This window comes from Penicillium rubens, assembly GCF_028828025.1.
Source record: "Penicillium rubens strain IBT 27055 chromosome Unknown utg000002l_segment0_segment0, whole genome shotgun sequence".
NCBI classification, from domain to species: Eukaryota; Fungi; Ascomycota; class Eurotiomycetes; order Eurotiales; family Aspergillaceae; genus Penicillium; species Penicillium rubens.
Window position 1 is genome coordinate 545,124 of NW_026890600.1, and position 14,552 is coordinate 559,675.

General features: G+C 48.3%; 8 protein-coding genes across 8 annotated transcripts; 4 read left to right on the plus strand and 4 right to left on the minus strand.

Annotated features, from left to right (window-relative positions):
- Positions 1 to 351: 351 nt before the first annotated feature.
- On the plus strand, positions 352 to 2,154 carry N7525_002650 (uncharacterized protein; the record flags this gene model as incomplete). Its single annotated transcript, XM_002559746.1, has 1 exon — positions 352 to 2,154. The coding sequence occupies one exon, from the start codon at positions 352 to 354 to the stop codon at positions 2,152 to 2,154; it is 1,803 nt and encodes a 600-aa protein (XP_002559792.1).
- A 498-nt stretch (positions 2,155 to 2,652) lies between these two features.
- Positions 2,653 to 3,406, minus strand: N7525_002651 (uncharacterized protein; the record flags this gene model as incomplete). Its single annotated transcript, XM_002559745.2, has 2 exons — positions 2,653 to 2,789; positions 2,854 to 3,406. The coding sequence occupies 2 exons, from the start codon at positions 3,404 to 3,406 to the stop codon at positions 2,653 to 2,655; spliced, it is 690 nt and encodes a 229-aa protein (XP_002559791.2).
- Positions 3,407 to 4,004: 598 nt separating this feature from the next.
- Positions 4,005 to 4,559, plus strand: N7525_002652 (GNAT family N-acetyltransferase; the record flags this gene model as incomplete). Its single annotated transcript, XM_002559744.1, has 1 exon — positions 4,005 to 4,559. One exon carries the CDS (start codon positions 4,005 to 4,007, stop codon positions 4,557 to 4,559), a length of 555 nt encoding a protein of 184 aa, XP_002559790.1.
- Positions 4,560 to 5,638: 1,079 nt separating this feature from the next.
- N7525_002653 (uncharacterized protein) lies at positions 5,639 to 6,541 on the plus strand (the record flags this gene model as incomplete). Its single annotated transcript, XM_061212393.1, has 3 exons — positions 5,639 to 5,702; positions 5,769 to 6,151; positions 6,227 to 6,541. The coding sequence occupies 3 exons, from the start codon at positions 5,639 to 5,641 to the stop codon at positions 6,539 to 6,541; spliced, it is 762 nt and encodes a 253-aa protein (XP_061069414.1).
- Positions 6,542 to 6,893: 352 nt separating this feature from the next.
- Positions 6,894 to 7,821, minus strand: N7525_002654 (uncharacterized protein; the record flags this gene model as incomplete). Its single annotated transcript, XM_002559742.1, has 3 exons — positions 6,894 to 7,011; positions 7,081 to 7,658; positions 7,720 to 7,821. The coding sequence occupies 3 exons, from the start codon at positions 7,819 to 7,821 to the stop codon at positions 6,894 to 6,896; spliced, it is 798 nt and encodes a 265-aa protein (XP_002559788.1).
- Positions 7,822 to 8,235: 414 nt separating this feature from the next.
- N7525_002655 (uncharacterized protein) lies at positions 8,236 to 9,274 on the minus strand (the record flags this gene model as incomplete). Its single annotated transcript, XM_002559741.1, has 2 exons — positions 8,236 to 9,168; positions 9,236 to 9,274. The coding sequence occupies 2 exons, from the start codon at positions 9,272 to 9,274 to the stop codon at positions 8,236 to 8,238; spliced, it is 972 nt and encodes a 323-aa protein (XP_002559787.1).
- A 499-nt stretch (positions 9,275 to 9,773) lies between these two features.
- On the minus strand, positions 9,774 to 10,584 carry N7525_002656 (DUF3431 domain-containing protein; the record flags this gene model as incomplete). Its single annotated transcript, XM_002559740.2, has 3 exons — positions 9,774 to 9,854; positions 9,910 to 9,952; positions 10,025 to 10,584. 3 exons carry the CDS (start codon positions 10,582 to 10,584, stop codon positions 9,774 to 9,776), a joined length of 684 nt encoding a protein of 227 aa, XP_002559786.2.
- Positions 10,585 to 12,478: 1,894 nt separating this feature from the next.
- Positions 12,479 to 13,144, plus strand: N7525_002657 (uncharacterized protein; the record flags this gene model as incomplete). The annotated part of the gene is made up of 2 exons (XM_002559739.1): positions 12,479 to 12,883; positions 13,016 to 13,144. The coding sequence occupies 2 exons, from the start codon at positions 12,479 to 12,481 to the stop codon at positions 13,142 to 13,144; spliced, it is 534 nt and encodes a 177-aa protein (XP_002559785.1).
- Positions 13,145 to 14,552: the final 1,408 nt, after the last annotated feature.

The following is a 14,552-nucleotide window of genomic DNA, read 5'->3' on the forward strand; positions in this document are numbered from 1 at the left end:
CAAGATTCCAAGGTTTCCTATTCCGGTTAGGTAAGTAATGAAATATCCCGTCAGATAGTGAGGTTGTGCTCTTCTTCTCTATCTTGAGCTTCTCTCTCCCCTCCTCCTTTTCCTTGTCCTTGTCCTTCTCCTGATCAATGACCTTTTTTGAATATGAATGAGTGAACTTCCTATACCCGTGCGCCCCTTATTCGTTATACCTTAAGCCCTGGTCATCGCGAGGCTAGTAACCCACCACCGGGAAATCAGTCCTAGGGGGCGGCATGATCGCACCAAGCTGCCAGCTTGCGATTATCACGGACGAAATTCTTACAAGCCGAAGAGATTGTTGAGAACATACCCGCTTTCAGAATGCCGCATATGATGACGACATTGAATTCGCGCGCAGGCCGAGTCGCCCTGCTCGCAGTCATCTCCATCGTCACCCTTATCTGGATTTTACCCAGACATGAGGCCTCAGTGTCCCCGATCTTCCATGCAGGGAATGGCTACAACAGCAGTCACCCTATCGATGCTCTTATCGATACCGCCGAGACCGATCTACACGAACTCTTGGGAACACAAGCGCACGATCTTCAAACCGCTGCAGATCAATACCGAGCGCGCCGCGGAAGACATCCTCCCCCTGGTTTTGGAGAATGGTATGAACTCGCAAAGTCGAAAGACTCGTTGATCATTGAAGAATTCTTCGATCAGATCTATCACGATTTGACTCCATACTGGGCTCTCGAACCGAAGGAATTGCGTCGACAAGCTAGAAGCATACCGACCCGTATCACCGTTCGGAACAAAACTGCGATATTGAAAACCGATGAACCAAGAAATTGGATGGACTCGTGGTTTGATCTGGTCGCCAGATTGGAGGATGGACTGCCCGATCTTGACATGCCAATTAATGTCATGGATGAGACTCGACTCGTTGTGCCCTGGGAGGAAATTAATGAATACGTGCAAAAAGAGCAGGCAAATCGCGTTATGATGAAGCCCAGCGGTGTTGTCCACGAATACATGTCTTTAAATGAGTGGGACGAGGAAGACCTGGAACCTTATGATCCTGGATTTGCAGTTCCCGGCGAGGGAGGTTACTGGGAGATGGCTCGGGTTGGCTGCCCGCCTGGAAGCCCTGCACGCAACATCACCCTGCCCATGGTGGATTTCAGTACTCCTCCTTGGGAATATGACAACTTTGAGAGGATGTCCTACCACGGTTATGTATCAAACTATACGCTGGCCAAGGACCCGTGTGTGCGCCCAGAGATGCAAGTGTTGCATGGAACCTTCCTTGAGCCAATCTCCGTTTCAACCTCTCACAACCTGATGCCTCTATTTGGTGGGTCCAAGCTTCCTATGAACAATGAGATTCTCCTCCCCCCAGCGATGTACTGGGCACAGAATGACCATTATTCCGGTGGCGAGAATGAGCACGGTGGTCCGTGGGAATTGAAAACAAACAAGGCTTTATGGCGAGGTGCTGCTACTGGAGGCCGGGCTCGAGAGCCCAACTGGACGGGCTTCCAGCGCCACCGGTTCATGTCGATGATGAACGCAACATCGGTGGCTCAAGCTGAGAAGAACCAAAGCCACGGTATCAACTTCAGACTTCCAAACTATGCCGATTACAAATTGAAGGGCGACGGTCTTATCCCACAGCTTCTCTCAGAATATACTGACACCGGCTTCAATCACCTGGTTTGCACCCCTTATAATGAAGCCGATCCGACTTGTCCGTATCTCGATCCATACTTTGAGGTCGCGCCTGGAATGGCAATGAAGGATATGTACAACTTCAAATATCTGCCTGATCTTGACGGCAACTCCTTCAGTGGCCGATACCGCGGATTCATGCTCTCGACTTCCCTTCCCATTAAAGCCACCATCTACAATGAGTGGCACGACTCAAGACTGATCCCTTGGGTGCACTTTGTCCCCATGGATACCACCTACATCGATATCTATGGAATATTGGCTTATTTCCTCGGCGGCCGCGACGAGACAGCCCGTAAGATTGCCCTCGCTGGCAAAGCTTGGGGCGAGAAGGTCCTTCGAAGGGAGGACATGGAAATCTACACATACCGACTTCTGTTGGAGTATGCCCGCATTTGCGATGATCGGAGGGAATTCCTCGGTTATGTCGACGATCTCAAGATGTCTTGATTGGGGCCAGCGAGGAATTGGTCTCCGTACGCATACGTGGGAATCTACGCCTGCGGTCAACCCTCCAGAGTCACTATCAGGGTCAGTTCATCTGGCATGATCATCAGACTCTTCCCATAGTAGAAAACAAGTGATCTCGCCTAGGTCATTACTTGGCTCCTCGGCATAAAGATCCCCAACAAGCACTGCTTGGGTTTTCTCGGCTTCGTCCTCTTCGGACTGGCCTCAATGTCTCCACCCCGGCGACATTGGCTCTTTCAGAGTTCGGTCTTTCTCTTCCTCCCCTTCTATTCTCTAATATATCCTCTTTTCATGTCAATTTGCTTTTGCCTGCTGATGATCACTGATACCATGCCAATGTCTTTTCTTGGCTAGTGCCTGATGTACATAAATAAATTATGTTTGCCATTTACGATTCGTCAATTGTCTTATTACAACCTCTTTACATATAAACAATTCCTACATTCAAAAAAGCACAGTACCCCAGGAGCTGGCACCCTAGTCCTTCCACTCATCCCTACCAAGCCTAACAATATCAGCCTGTTCCAGAACCCAATAGTTCGACGGGGCTTTGCCCTCTTCGGTCATACGAGCAGCTGCTACAGCTGCTCTACCAATTGTCGTTTGGTTTTGACCTGCTCACGCCGAGTTAGGCCTCTGGATATTTGGGAGCATTCGTGCATTGATCAGCAGTCATACCAATTTTATCTTGGACACCCTGTCCCAGCCTCTGAAGGCCTTCCACAAACTTTTCCAAAAGAAAAGACTTAGACTCCTCCCTTCCGATAATCATCCCCGGTCTCAGGATGATAGCATGGTCAAAGCCAAGTTCCTTGATAGCATCCTCGACGCCAACCTTCATCTTCGAGTATGGAACCCAGCCCCAGAGAAAGCTTCTAGTTCCTCCACTAGAAATATAAATGTACGTCTTCACGCCTGCTTCCTTAGCTGCTCGTGCGTTCTCAACGCATAAATCATGATCGATCTTCCACTGGTTCTTTATGCTGCCCGCTGCCGCTGTCGTAGTACCGACCGCATTGAAAACCATTGACGGCTTGGGGGACAGAGATGAGATTATACCTCCCCATTTTGTGGTATCGGATTCCTCGAGTTCTTCGAGCTTAGCTGCCTTCGCATTCGGAAGTTTCCTGGAGATAGTCTTCACTGATGAAAATGCGTTCGACGCCAGGAGTGTAGCCAGGATCTGAGAGCCAACTGCTCCTGTGCAACCGAATACCGCTGCCGTGGTCATGGTGGATGTTTATATATTGGCACTGTCTTAGGAGGAAAATAAGGGAATGTGGTCCAAGCGTGTGAATGTCTGGGGCTGTCGATGGATGACGTGATCCGTATTACACACCTGGGCACCTGGGCAGGCGTGCATTCCATCTCGCGGTCAAGCTCCACCGCGTCCTTCTACATCGATATAAACCTCGGGTTGCTTTTGTTAATTCTTCCGCGTATTGTATTCTATCAATGCACACTAGAACATGAGAGGGACTTGTCGGGCTCGGGTCCCTGGGTCAACCTCAGACCATGCGTCGCTGACGGGAGTGTGTTCTTTGTCTTTCTTAGGCCGTGGTCTTTTTGATTGGATTCCCACCATTCACCTGAAAATATCTTAGCTTCATCAGCTTTCATTAGCCGTACTTTTGAGGAGAAGCACAACATCCCCCAAATCTTACGCCCTGTGCGGGATTTTCAGCCGCCCTCACGCCCTTATTGCTACATGGCTCGATTTCGGACTAACTACCCCCTTCGCAAAGATATTTAAAACCAACACTTTTCTGCTAGAGTTCATGAACTCACACGTGTCATATTGAAATCTTCGAACATTTCTGCAGCCAAAAATGAACGAGCTTAATTTTCGTGTCGCGACCGAAGACGATGCGGCTCAACTTCAGCAACTGGTGGAATCTGCGTTCCGCACCGAGGACAGCAGGAAAGGCTGGACAGATGACCTAGGCCTCTCATCAGCCTTTCGCCTCGATGTCCAAGAAGTTCTTGCCATGGTCACCAAACCGGACAGTGTCGTGTTAATGGCAACCAATAATGAAAATACGCTTCTCGGCTCGATCGGAACTTCCAAGCGCGACGCAAACTACGCTCGTCTCTTCATGCTTGCCGTTGATACAAGCAAGCAGCGCGGCGGCATTGGGCGACAGGTCTTGGCATACGCTGAAGACTATTGCCAACGCACTTGGGGTGTTACGACGCTGGGATTAAACACCCTTTCGAATCGCAAGCAACTTATCTCGTGGTATTCGCGTCATGGATACAAAATGACGGGCGAAACAACCCCCTTTCCTCGCGAGAAGTTTGAGAGCCTCCTGTTGCCGGACGATCTTTGTCTTGTTGAATTCGAGAAAGTTCTGGGAATAGCACCTGCTGAACAAGCTACATGAGTTGGTCATGCGTGCATCTGGCTATATAGAGGTATCGTGGGCTATCTACGTTCTTAGCTACGACATGCAAACTACGAAGGGCCCGGTTGGACTTTCCTATTTGCGAGCCTCGGGAGCAAGCAAACTCGGTCAGTGGGAAATAGACCTAGGCTATGCAGAATTGCAGTGCACCCATCGCCACTTCCTGGATTTGGTTCACCGAGAGGTACACTCGCAGGTTGTGGCTCAACTGTGTTACCCTGGAACTTTGATTTTTCGACTCCGGTTGCTTATCTTAAGCCCAAAATCTTTCTATGTATGACTTCAGGCGAAGCGTACCACATTGACATACCCACACACAAACGCACACAGCTAGCTTTGACATTGTATACGCTCAAATGCTTAGATTATTGTTTTATATGGACGTAAGCCTGAGTGTAAACAAATTTCAAAAACTGGACATCCTTACATACCAAGGCCACGCCACGACCACAAGATGTTGTACGTGAGAAAATAATAGAAGATTACTCGCTGTGATTGCATTGTTCTATTACACCATTAAGGTAAAATAATGGCTACAACGAGCCATTGTCGTCGATCATATCCGACATGGGTACGCTTTGGCACTTCTTCTCAACGAGTTAAAGCACCAACTTAACTCTATTCGATTCTGGAAGTTCATCAATTCTCCTAAATTACGCAAGTTTGTTGCCTTGTTGGGGCCACTGCATTGTTTCTTATCGGCCGTTCTTCACACTTGGGTAACACAATCGATATTGTCATCCACCAAATTATTCAGCCTGACCCAGGTTGTGGCTCAAAACTCGTGGCAATTCTGAATCCGGTGGCTTTTGTGTGGCTGCACGCAGTCCTTCATGTATGTGTTATTTAGTAAATCTCGCCATCATCATTCATGTACTAATTGTTGTGTCACCCACCTAGCCTCAACACCACATATGCAATACACATTGGAGGACTGCCAAGCCTACATTTGTTTTATAAGCTGAATGCTACTCAGATTTGAAAGGCCCAAAGACGATACAAGAGAAAGTATCTCTGGTCCCAAATATCCATACCTCTCTATCTGCCCATTCATCAACATGGACTCGGAATCAACGGCCCAATCGGCTATGCTATCACGTCCAAAGATTCTGATGCTGCATGGTGAAATATCCCTAATTTCTATACAATTTTGAACCAGTGTTCTAAGTTGTTCGCCTCTTCCTACAGGCCACGCCCAGTCTGGACACACGCTCCAATGCAAGACCGAATATCTGAAGCCTCGAGTAACAGATACTATACTCAACGCTCTACAACAAGATCCAAGTTCAGGTTCCGCCGACGTGGTCGAGTTTCACTATCCTTCAGGCAGGTGGCCTGCTAAGCGTGATCAACTCCCAGGAGAAAGTAACCACCTGTGGGCATGGGGACAAGCCGATAATCCGGATGATTATGCCTGTGGCCTTGAGCGGTCTGTCAACGATACCTTCCGCTATATTGAGAGAAATGGCCCATTCTTGGGGATCATTGGATTCTCGATGGGCGCTGCTATGGGTGCTATAATTGCTTCTCTTTTGGAGAAAAGACACTCGATCGGCAATTTCAAGTTCGACGTAAGTAGGGGGAACCATCGTTGACATGAATATTCCCGAGTGGTACCAGGGTAGCTAACTTTCTTCCCCTCATAGACGGACCACCCCCCTTTGAAGTTCGTGGTTGCAGTTTGTGGATTCACATTCGGGAATCCTATTTACAACGACTTGTATAGCCCAAAGATTGAGACACCGATATTCCTTGCTATCGCCAGCATTGATACAATTATTGCTGAATCTGCATCGCTGCGACTTCGTGATTCAAGCACAAATACCGCTGTATACGTTTTCCAAGGGGCACATTATGTCCCACGAGATGAACTTTTCTTGGAAGCCTTGGTCCATTTTATTGAAGATGTTTTCAGTATCAAAGAGAACCACGAGGACGACTGGGAGGATTATGAAGATTAGTGAGTTTGTTGCTGTGTTCTGCTACTCGATTCATGGAATGAACACAAATGCATTGATATTTAGTTTTAAATTCCCTCGACACGTTCTCTCTGAATAAAGCTATGCCAAGCTTTGGGGCAACCGTGGATCCGCGACCTGAGAACCAACCTTGGAACCTTGGAACCTCTAGACTTGGAATCATTGACAAAGTAGAGCTGTCACCTTATGTTTCACATCCTTAACAGATATAGAAATTAAAGAAATTAAACAACACCTTAATCTTATATTTTACACAGTTTGCATAAAGACCACAAAAATTTGTTCAATCTCCAGGCTTCACAATTTTCACAATTAGTTGAGTTTGCTGGAGAGGCTACTTAGTTACCTTCTCCAAGTCCGCAGCCCAGAGAGCCGCACCAACAGTGTTCGTGAACGAAAATGCAATCGAGGCAAATGGCACCATTTCCAAGACAAAGGCTGCAATTCCAAGTCTGAAGAGACAATTAGCTTTTGACTACATACCAGCCGGGAAGGAAGGGAACGAGATGGAATTTACGCACCCAGTGTACGCGCCCTGGTTTTTCTTAACCCACTCATCTCGCATCGTAGAATCCCAGCCCTTGAGCTGGAAATACCTGGCATGAAGTACTGGTCCTGCTCTTTTCCCCTGCATGTAAATATACAACGCCGTCCCGACCACGGGAATGAGGTTCAGGGGCAGGTAGAGCAACGACCGCAGGAGCGCCCGTGGGTTCAGCTGCGCAAGAGGCTTAGTAAATATCTTACCCAGTCTAGCTATCGCATCTTTCCCTGATCGGGACTTCATCTGGCGTCCTTGTGCTACGAGTGGCTCCTGGCCACGCGCGACCAGGGTGCCATCGAAGGTGTCGATCATGGCGTCTTCGACAAGGAATGAACGTGACAGGACGTTTGTTATGGCAGAGCTTTCACCAAGGACGAGGATCGCGGCGGAAATAGCAGCCAATGGACCGCTGGTGAAGGCCATGATGGCCATCTGCGGCATGTACGTGAAGAAGAACATGGCGCTCGTGACGCCTACTCCCAGTGTGATAGTTCGGCCGGCGCGAGAGATAAAAGGGCGCCATAGGTCTTTGTGGGTTGCGAAGTAGACGATTCCCTAGGAGAATCCGTGGTTAGAAACGGTCGGAAAGCACTCCTCGGAGGGCATCGCTACTTACCTTGAATGGGTACAAGTATGCGCCAGATGTAATCACATCATGAACAACTGCTTGAGAATTCTTCGCTTCAGCAAGCACTGCATCTTTAATCTTCTCGGACATGGTGTAGGCTACACGTCTTTCGCAGCATGGGGTGGACAGAATGAGTTTTGGAAAATCGACCGGGGGTGGGAAGGTGACGATTAGATTATCGATAAGAGATCAGCTTCGTTGTGACGTCATTGAGACGAGCTTGAAAACGACCGCGGGAGAACATCTGCCATCTACGCCAGCCTTCTTATTTACAGATATATTCATTTACACAAATAATAGCCATGGGAGTCGGATGATTAGTTTGGACAACAATGTATGATAAACTAGATGAGTATGAGAGTTCTTGACCTGGTAGGAACATTCCTGCAGCGGGGCAAACTAATATATATGTGTAGTACCACGTCTTTAATCAACGAGTGCATGACAAGAGTGCATGATAAAACTGTTGCCAAGGAATAATATGGTCAGGAATGTGGGCCAGATTTATACCCCAGCAAAGGGATTCCATCCTGCAGCCACCATATCGACCGCCCTCTTAGTCGCTTCATCTAAATCCTCTTTAGGCAGCCCCAATATATCATTTGCCAACTCCATTGTCCCTGCAAAATCAGCTTCCTTGTTGCTTGGCAGAAACACACTCCCATAAAGCGTTTTAGGCAACCCAGTAAAAACACCCTTAGCCATCTCCTCGGCGCCGTCTGCAAGGCGCTTATCCACACTCTCGTAACTAATCTCCCAGTCAGAGTCTGTGGTGCCTAGGACACGATGCAAACTATCGAGCATATCTCGCTGCGAGACGCGGAAACTATTGATCAGGACTTCCTTGTTCTTGAAGTCGGCAAGCGCAGGGGTTGGTCCCGATTCTGGCAGGCTGAGGAGAGCGGCCAGCGCACGGCCACATTGGTCCCAAGTGCTGACGGTGACTATGCGAGTGCCGTCGTCGAATAATGTCACCTTCCGGTCTTTGATAGTGAAGCCAAACCATTGCTCTCCGGCTGCCAAGCTCCATTCGTACCAGAAACCACATGGTAGGGTCACTGAGGACGAGACACCATTTTGAGCGTCACGAATTCGACCGAGAACAAGATTTCCGTATGGATCTTCATCCTTCACACCATCAGGGCTGATAGGGTATCCGTACGCATTGGGCATGATGTAGGGGACACCAGCTTTTCCGGCAGCTGCGGTAATCCTAGCATGAAGATCATCAGGGGCTCGGACGCCGAGAGTAATCACAAGGAATTGTTGGCCATTCAAGGCCTTGACAAGTGACTCGTCATCGTCGTAGTTAACCTGAATGGCACGGACTCCATCGGGAAGTTTTCCCTGGCTGTCTTTGCGGGTGAGAGCTGTGACTGCATGCCGGCCTGTTTCCACGAGCGACTTAGCAAAGGCTCCACCAATGCGGCCGGTAGCCTGATAATGGTTAGCGATTGCTTCTAGGAGGGCCCCGCAAAACGCAGGACATGAGGCGGTAACCTACTCCAACAATAGCGACACTTGTGACAGGCTCTGTAGACATAATGAAAGAAATGATTGATGGTAATGATCTGGTTTTTGCCCCATAAGGGCGCCCGACACTAGATTATATATTCATGAGAGCCCCGGAGTAAGCGGACTACGGGCGGGAGATAGCGGGAGATAGCTAGGTAGCCGAAGGATAGATGTAAGCATCGGAGTTGACGGTTAAGGTAGAGGATGGACATAAGAATCTCGGAGTTGACAAGTAAATCCGAGCCCAACTAGCCACAGATGGTAGGGTTCTGCTCGTTCCCGAGCCGGTCCCCGGGGCCCCATTTTAACTCCACAACCAATAAGAAAAAAAGACTCCATCTAGATTTATACATACCACGCTGTGAGTTAGGTATGATGAGCATATGCGACACATAATACGGTTAGTCTATCAGCCACGAGCTACATAAATGCTATACCTCACAGTAAAAGATACCAAGGAAACAATGACAATTTTGGCCTTGTGCGTATGGAAAAGGCCATGTGCACCTTCTGTGCCGTTGTAGCATTCAACCATATCTGTATTTCAGTTGACTCTTTTGTGGTGCCGCGATGGCCGTAAGAGTCTCGCCCGATGGCAAAGGCCCACACTATTTAGGAATGTAAGTCTAAATCCATGTTTCAGTCGCGTCAATTCCCACTTACCCATCCGTAGTTATCACACCGACATTGCTCGTAAAGAGGACAACTGAAGACAAAACAGTCGTTAGCATCCACGTAGTCAAGGACTGTCTCTCCCGAGATCCCACAAGGCACTTACTGGATCCCTTCCATACCGAACACAATATGCCACAAAGTTTCAAACACCCAGCCAACACCGTAATCATCAACAAGCGGCACACTCTTCTCGTCTATCCAGTTTAGCATACGGATATAATCGCTTTTGGGTCGCTGCCAGATGCGTGCTCGGCTGACCGCAAACTGGGCACAGCAAATTCCCCCAATGTGGTCCGGAACGTGCGCCTCGTCCCCAAATAGGCCTTTGTATATGCTTGGAAATTTTGCACGCGGATCATTATTGTCAATGTCTGCCTGCGTGGGGCTATTGGGATTGATATGAGTCGGACAGCCTGGGTTATTCGTACAGCGCAGGTTCAAATACCCCATCGCATCCACAGCTTCGAGGCGCAGGCTTTTCAAAACGCTGCTTGTTTGGGGGCCAAATAAATCGTTGTGCCACTGCTCCGGATTGGAGTGAAGAAAAATTGAGTATGCAGGGAGCTCGTCGTATTGGTCGACAATGAATGAAAGATAAGCGGATGCCTCGCGACCGCGAGAGGAGTGTGCCACAAGCAGTTCTGTCTCGGGTTTCTTGTCCATGGTGTAAATAAACGGAGTGTTGTCGGTTCTGACCGTGGGCAGCCAATTAGTATGGTCGCCTGCAATGGGGAGAGGTTCTGCTTACTGCGTTTGAAGATAATCACGAAGCCATCTCAGATCATCTGAGCGCATCTTTGGTATTACAAGCGCGACCTTTGTGGAATTTGCGTCGTAGTTTTGGGTTTTATTAACAAGTTCAGATAGCGCTGCGGACTTCTCTGCCTTTTCTGCTGATTTTTCTACTGGTATCAGCATGGAGTCTCAATTTGATAATGTAATTTCGTACTTGTATCCCAAATTTCATTCAAATGACCGAACTTTATAATCGTTATAATTGCGCAGACGAATATCACGCATCCTGATAATGTGGGTCGATGCCTAATCCATGAGGCTATCAATCTCTTGAGCCGCACCGGGTGTACGCGGCTTTCAGATCTGCTGTGACCACACTTATCGCTGTTCATTATCCCGGAGTGGTTCTGGAGTTTTTCGATCGAGCAGTAGAATGGGGGAAAGAGGAAACTATTTTAGTTTTCTTAGCTTGTGACCTGGCTCACAGCTCAGGTTTGCGACATGTGGGTACGACCTGTAAGGCTACATGTACCATGCATGCATAGCCTCCTTGGAAGCTGTGTGTCCAACTAGAGCTCCACACAAGACTGATTCTGACTGGTTTGATAAATTTTGGCCAGTCATAGCCGAATCTCAAGATTCCACTTCCATGGCAGTATTCCCGCCCCCACTTCTTCCCTTTCACAGGCAATGGAAATCTCTAGATCTTTCTCATATTGTGTCCCCATACATATCATGGACAGCTGCCTGAAATTCCCAGAGAAAAATACATAATCCCGGTACTTGGAAATGGAAAGTATCTCGCCCCATACAAACCGGAACCTACTCGATAAATGGATTTGACCAGTTCGCGATCTCCGCAGGGTAAATGTAGATACTCGCGGAGTGTAGAGTAAACAGGATTGAGGTCAAAGATTCAAATGACAGCACCGACTTATTGTGGTGACCCGGGCCATGTGTCATGTATAAGCCTAGTATATCATTGGTCACAATCACTGCGTGCGTGGCTCGCCTTGCGTGGGAGGTCCCTTGCCTTTGTTGACATATCTCACCGAACAGGTCATCTACCCAGCAATCATTTTCTGGTCATCATTGCTTTTGGTATAACTGCATGCCGGCATTTATAGAGACTGGAGCACCTGTGCGCCCTTTTGTCTGCTGTTATTTATTCGTTTTCGTACTCGATAGTCATCAGGTCCTTGCCCCGGGCCCGTGGATGAACGACTATGAAAATGGCAGAAAATGGCCAGGATTGCGTTCCCAAGAGCAGAAAGGAAGATTCTTGGCTCTGAGATTTCATGGGCCGTCCTTGGTTCAAACTCCGATTTCGGGACGTTTGCTTTGTGTTTTTTTCAACGATCCCAAGATGGCACTGTCGCGATGAGGGTGGACGGTTGAATTGGTGTATATGTTTAGCTAGAAACCTTGTTTATCAAAGCTCTGTTAGCTTGGATAATGATGGGGTTGGTCTCTCTTGAAGGAACTGGACTCGGTGTATGTATGATGTTGAAGATGGATGGTGTGTGAAGGAGAGGTAATGACAAACAGGACTTTTTAGAAGAATGGGAACTTTCGCAGTCTCATCCGACGTGAAGTTCGATGTAGGAAGGAAGGAAATGGAATAAAGTTGAGGCCTGATACTCAAGGCAAGAAGCAGGCAACCACGGGCTACCACATACATAGGCAGGAACCAAACATTTCGGTACTGTTTTATCGAAGGACATTGACTACATACGTAAAAAACTGAACCTTCAGATCATCGCTTTCTTCCATCTTTGTTTTCTTCCCTCAAGTCCGTTCTTCTCCGCTTCTCCGCCCCGCTATGAATACTTCCATATCTCACCCCAAGCCGGCGGTATCGCTGAAAGGCCCCACTGGGGCTTTCCTGGTCGAGTTGCTGATCTGGAACGGGTCGCCCTTCAAAGATCACTGGGCATACTTCGTTCAGTCGCACGCGGACCCTCATATCGGTGTAAAGATACACGCGACCGGCAACGTGAGAAGTGGCTTTGAGTTCGAAATTAAGCGGAGTGAAAACCTGCAAACAACCGACGACATCCCTTCAACAAGGGTCCCACTGCAATGGGTTGACGCGGAGTACTTTGACGAGAAAGCTATGCTTAACGACGGAAAATACGAGGTCGACCACTCGCCTGTCTGTCCCTTCGAGAGCAGTGTTTACCAAATCAAAGCTCCAGGGAAAAGCCTCAACACAGTCAGTCACGGGGTAAGTCTAATACAGCTGTATCCCTAAATAGGACCCTCGAATGCATGCCATGGATGTGCCTGGCCCTAGGAAAATCCGTGCATAGAGCTCTATTTCTTCACTAAGATACGTAAGCTAATCCGGGTGTTCTAGATCAAACCAGGTAGGAAAGTCATTCAGAGGGATTGCCAGACATGGATTGTTGAGTCTGTCGATCAACTTTGCCGTGACAACATCTTGAGTCAAGAGGTTGTCGCTTATCTTCACGCAATTAAACAGTAACGGTGGGTTGAACCGGTGGCTGGGCGTGGTCTTGTCCTGATAAAAAGCCCCTCTTTCCTCCAATATCCACCATTTGTCGTCGAAGTGTCGGTGGGATACAGTCTTCGAGGGATTCACTCTTCAATGGGGCTCCCTGATCAGGACATACAATACATTGTGTAACCGCACGCGGACCCGATGGCGGCATAAGGATGCTCGGGACATGCGACCACTTTCGGTTCTAGTGGGCTTGCTTGCCTGTGATTCTTAGCGAGGTGAGGCGGGCTGTTCTGGCTGGTACTGGCTGTGCCAAGTGTGCCCACCCCGCTTGGCGCGTTGTCGGTGGATCCCCTCCCTGATGTCGGTGGGACATGTATCCTCTACTAGAATGACTATGGAACCCTGAAATGTTCAACATGAACGCTCCACGACGGTATCCCTTTCTCGGGTTCCCCACATTTCGAGCCGAAGTACCACATGGTCCACTCCGTACCTAAGCTGCCCTGGAGGGATAAATAATTGCTTATATTATGATGGGAAATGGGATTGCTAAAGTGTCGATCCTAATTTCCGGCCTTGGACCCCGGCTTCATGAAGCACTGCAGTAGTTTTGTCGAGTGCAGTCCGGGTAAGCATACGGAGCATACCCGTCAGTGTAAATGGTATAAGGCAATATCACAGGAGCATATCAAATTCTTGATAGGACGGCGAATAGGCACCTTTTCAGACGAAGTCCGCACGGGGAATTTATAACAGGATGGCAATGGCTTCGATAGTGACTTTGATTGTAGTGGTTAGCATTAGCCACAATATGCAAAAAATGTCGAAAGAGGGAGAAAAGGACAGCCGAGGTATGTCTTATAGTTATATATGTTGTACCCCATGATCTCCAGTTCCTTTTCCCCCATTAAATATAAGCCCCTATAGTGGAACCTCACGCCACATTGACTGTCTCAGCCGCCATCTTTGAAGTTTTGACGTAGCCTTCAATAATATTACATCAAAACAGTATTCTTTGCATTCTATGTTAGCGGCGTAGGTCAAAATGATAAAGTGTTGTCATGAGAGAATGGGATTGTCGTGGGACTCCACCTTCCCTGGTGTTTGCTGTTGCAGTCCCTGACAATAACACTCGGTGACCATGTCAATCCCGACTTTCTCCATCCTGCGAAAGCCGTTTAGTGGCATCCACTGATATGCCATCGCTTGGAGGCTGACGAGCGCAGTGTGATCATCGTGAGGATGCCAGCACCCCGCGAACATCGACGCCTACGTGGGGTCTTTACAGTGGGGTTAGAGCCAGTCGCTGCCAATAGGATATGCGAGGCTTGCATTAGATCGCCAAAAACTCAATCTCGCTTGACTATTGACTTGGGCTTTACCAACAGAAAATGACATGGCATTGAGTTAATATACCCCCAGTGCTAAG